The following is a 3,471-nucleotide window of genomic DNA, read 5'->3' as shown; positions in this document are numbered from 1 at the left end:
AATCGAAATCCATTTTTTAAAATTTATTATTATCCACTATTATACAATCTGTAATACTCATAAAAAAAACAATTTTTTGAGTTGGCTTTTGCAATCAAACACACACTTAAGTATTGTTCTTCTTTAATAAGATAGTACAGATAATACATACACTGATACACACACATATATACATTAGAGGATAAAGACCTCAAAAAAGCTTCCTTGAATAATTGCTTGCATTCTATAATATTTTAAATGAACTTCTATTGATTATAATTAAGTGACAAAATAATTTGACAACCTCAAACATACACACACACATAAAATCAACCATGTATATCATTTAAAAATTAGTATTAAAGTATTTAGTAGATATATTAGAAAATACTACATCAAGAGTTCATTTTCTTGGATGGATGAGAATCATGAGATTAGATGTGAAAAAAGAAGTGTGATTATTAGCATGCATGTTTGAGTTGGATGTAGAACAGTAAGTCATAAGTGATATTATTTTTAGTTTGATTGATTAAAATTTAAGGTATGTGGTAAATAATAATTTTACCTTTTCAATAATTAATAAATGTAAATAAAAAGTACATATTATGGTTAATATCTTTTTTTTTTTTATGTAATATTTGATTGACGTAAAATAAACAATTAATATATCGATATATTATAATTCCAACTAAACATGAAAGTAAGTTTATCAAGACAATATTTAATTGTATTTACTTAATTATATCGAGTTCGAGTTTTCTCGCGATCAAAAACAAAAGCAAAACCAAAACTTCGTACATCTTGTTCTTCAGGGACGTGAGCGGCGAAGTTTACTTGGTCATCGTAAACAGTAACGATATATTTTGATTTTTGTCCTAGGGTCTACTTAAATTTTAGTTTAAATCTGTGGTATATTATCTTCCTCATTTTAGATACGTATATAAATATACTTTAATTTGTAGCGTATAGTGTTTTTTTTTAATTTTAAAATTTGTGGTGTTTTACATTTTTTTTAATATAAAAAAATTAGATGGGGAATTGGGGATTCCGAGTCTCCACTCATATCCTTTCTCAATGCAGTACCTCAACTAGCAGAAATTATTTCACCTAACCGAAGCTGGAACTCACGGCACGGGTAATAGCACAATCAACACCCCGAAGTCTTAAAAGCAAAAAATAAAGAACATATGTTCAAAACTAATATTCAAGTTAAAGGCACAATGATCGAGCACTATAGGCAATAACAACCTCCCAACACCAACCTAAGAAATATACGAGCCTTTTTTTCCCACCAACGTTTCAAAGTTAAGACCCCTAGCTCTGATACTATCTTCAAATTGCTTGTCCCAAAAGTTCAAGTTAAAGGTATGCGGCACGGCACATTAATGGAATGGGAAAACAATACACGCCCAAGCATAGAAAAACATTTACTACGGAGATATCATGTTTACACTCTTTCTAACTCAGTGTTGTGTTTATCCAGTTGCTCTTTCAATTCAGACCTCCATCCTTGAATCAGCCTATCTTGCTTCTCAATCAACTCGGCCTTTACTTTCAACTCTTCTTCCATCATAGCAATCTCCTGAAAATAATATTATTATCTGATGGTCCTTAAAATCTCATCATGACAATCATAGTTACTTTCTCATGTTATCTGTTATGGGCACACACCCTTTTAAACCTTTATACTGAGTATAAAAATGAAGGTGCATTAGGATAGTAGGGCCGTTAGAAGGGGGAGATTTAGAAAATGGAATCAATAGTGAGGAGATTGTATGGAGGGAAGCACAAATTTTGTTTTTGTTAAGAGTCTTCTAGCTTGTTGATACTTCTCCCTTGGGAATAATCATTTTTCTTGTGTGAATATGGTTGTAACATTACCTTTCTTAAGGTTTCTTCTCTTGTAGGCGGATCATCTCGCTGCAAGCTGATAAAGTAGAGCTGAAGCTTTTTTGCCGCCTCCATGAAATCTCTAGCATGTCTTTCCACATCAACTAAAGAACAGTTGAAAAAAGTGACCTTTTCCAGTGAGCAAGGAACATTGTGCAGCTAACTCAGTATACATTTAATTCATTAACCACGAATACAGGGTGAGGATGAATTTAAAAACAAGCCAAGGAAAGGTGATCAAGCAATCAGAATTTCATTATGTAAGACAATCACCGAGCAAGGGACACAGGCCCAAGCATTCTTGTTCAGTTTTTTTTTGTTTTGAGTAAAAACTTTTGAGGCACCACTTAGATTATCTCATAACCCAAGTTATGAGGAAACTAGACCAATTTACCACTCTGTAAACATTAGATTGCTACCAAATATAACAATCTTTTTCACGTTGGAAAGAAAAAATAAAAAAGGAAGTCATCTTGATTCTAGTAGCAAAGGCACAGAAAAAGTATCGACTTCCTCAATTCCAGCGTCAAACAGGTGTATCACCATCTTCCTCGTGCTTCTGTGTTCGACCCATTCTCATATTCGGAGAACAAAAGTAAAAAGACAAATCTTTCATTCAAGTTTTACGAGTGGTAAAACACAAAAAGCTAAATGATAACTCACTCTGATGAGAAGGATGGGGAGAACGGTCAATTGCTTGAAGTTCTCTGGCAGGTAAGCATGGTAACAAAGCAGCTTCCAACGCCATCACGTAGGATATTATGTCTTCCTTCGGCGCAGGATCACTGACACTCAAAGGTTCATGCTGTTGTCTTTCAGCCATACCAATTTCCACAAAAACCTGAAGAAAGCACAGGGCTAGTCGAATTAAGATACAAAGTTTATGATTCGCCATAAAAAAGCAAAAAAAATTCAATTTTTGAGGGATGAAATTAAAGAACCCAATCAAAGAAACATATCAACAAACACTTGGCGCCCGGGCAGCTGAACCTTCACAAAAGGGGGAAAGGACGAGTTCCAAAACCCTAAATGCCCTCTTTCTTCACAGGAAATCACCCAATTCATATAAAATATCAATGTACCAGTTGAAGAATGGGTAGGTTACCTTCAAAATTGTCAGGTGGAATTCCAAACGGAAGTCTCCGAAGTTGATTTGCGATATGTAATATATATTTTTAAATCCCAAAACTTATTGGCTTGATTATTTATAATAAACTAGCAGCCGTAAAATTTAATATTCTGATCGTTTCATATTGCAATATGGTATATATGTTCAACATTTTGTAGCAACTTGTATTTCTTTAACAACCCAAACGTGGGGAAGACAGCAATGGGAAAAAAAAAACAATTTCTAGAAATTTTCTAAAATTGAAAATTGTGAGATAATATAAGAAAATTATTATTATTATTTTGGATAAAAACTATAATATTTTGACTGGCCTTCTCAATTTCCTCCTACATCCTTTGGTATTTTCGGTATTCTCAACTGTAGGACATTTTTCTCCCTTTTTCACAACAATAAATATTCAAGCTTAAATGGAAACTTGAGGTTAAATTAAACCATTTCAAGCGAATCCAGTATACAGAATTACAGATTAGAGT

The 3,471-nt window shown here is 33.0% G+C and overlaps 1 protein-coding gene across 3 annotated transcripts; it reads right to left on the bottom strand.

The window, feature by feature from the left end:
- Nucleotides 1–1,043: 1,043 nt before the first annotated feature.
- On the bottom strand, nucleotides 1,044–3,129 carry LOC140892471 (mediator of RNA polymerase II transcription subunit 28). Of its 3 annotated transcripts, none has more exons than XM_073301370.1 (4): nucleotides 2,975–3,129; nucleotides 2,533–2,710; nucleotides 1,861–1,973; nucleotides 1,044–1,561 (listed from the first exon to the last, which is right to left on the bottom strand). In XM_073301370.1, the coding sequence occupies exons 2-4, from the start codon at nucleotides 2,690–2,692 to the stop codon at nucleotides 1,427–1,429; spliced, it is 408 nt and encodes a 135-aa protein (XP_073157471.1). In that variant the 5' UTR covers nucleotides 2,693–2,710; nucleotides 2,975–3,129; the 3' UTR covers nucleotides 1,044–1,426. The 3 variants fall into 3 exon arrangements, with proteins under 3 accessions (XP_073157471.1, XP_073157470.1, XP_073157472.1); XM_073301369.1 differs by lacking the exon at nucleotides 2,975–3,129 and adding an exon at nucleotides 2,860–2,935; XM_073301371.1 differs by lacking the exon at nucleotides 2,975–3,129 and adding an exon at nucleotides 2,811–2,925.
- Nucleotides 3,130–3,471: the final 342 nt, after the last annotated feature.

Source organism: Henckelia pumila, chromosome 3, assembly GCF_033568475.1.
Source record: "Henckelia pumila isolate YLH828 chromosome 3, ASM3356847v2, whole genome shotgun sequence".
Classification (NCBI taxonomy): Eukaryota; Viridiplantae; Streptophyta; class Magnoliopsida; order Lamiales; family Gesneriaceae; genus Henckelia; species Henckelia pumila.
This window is presented reverse-complemented; position numbering and strand designations above follow the sequence as displayed.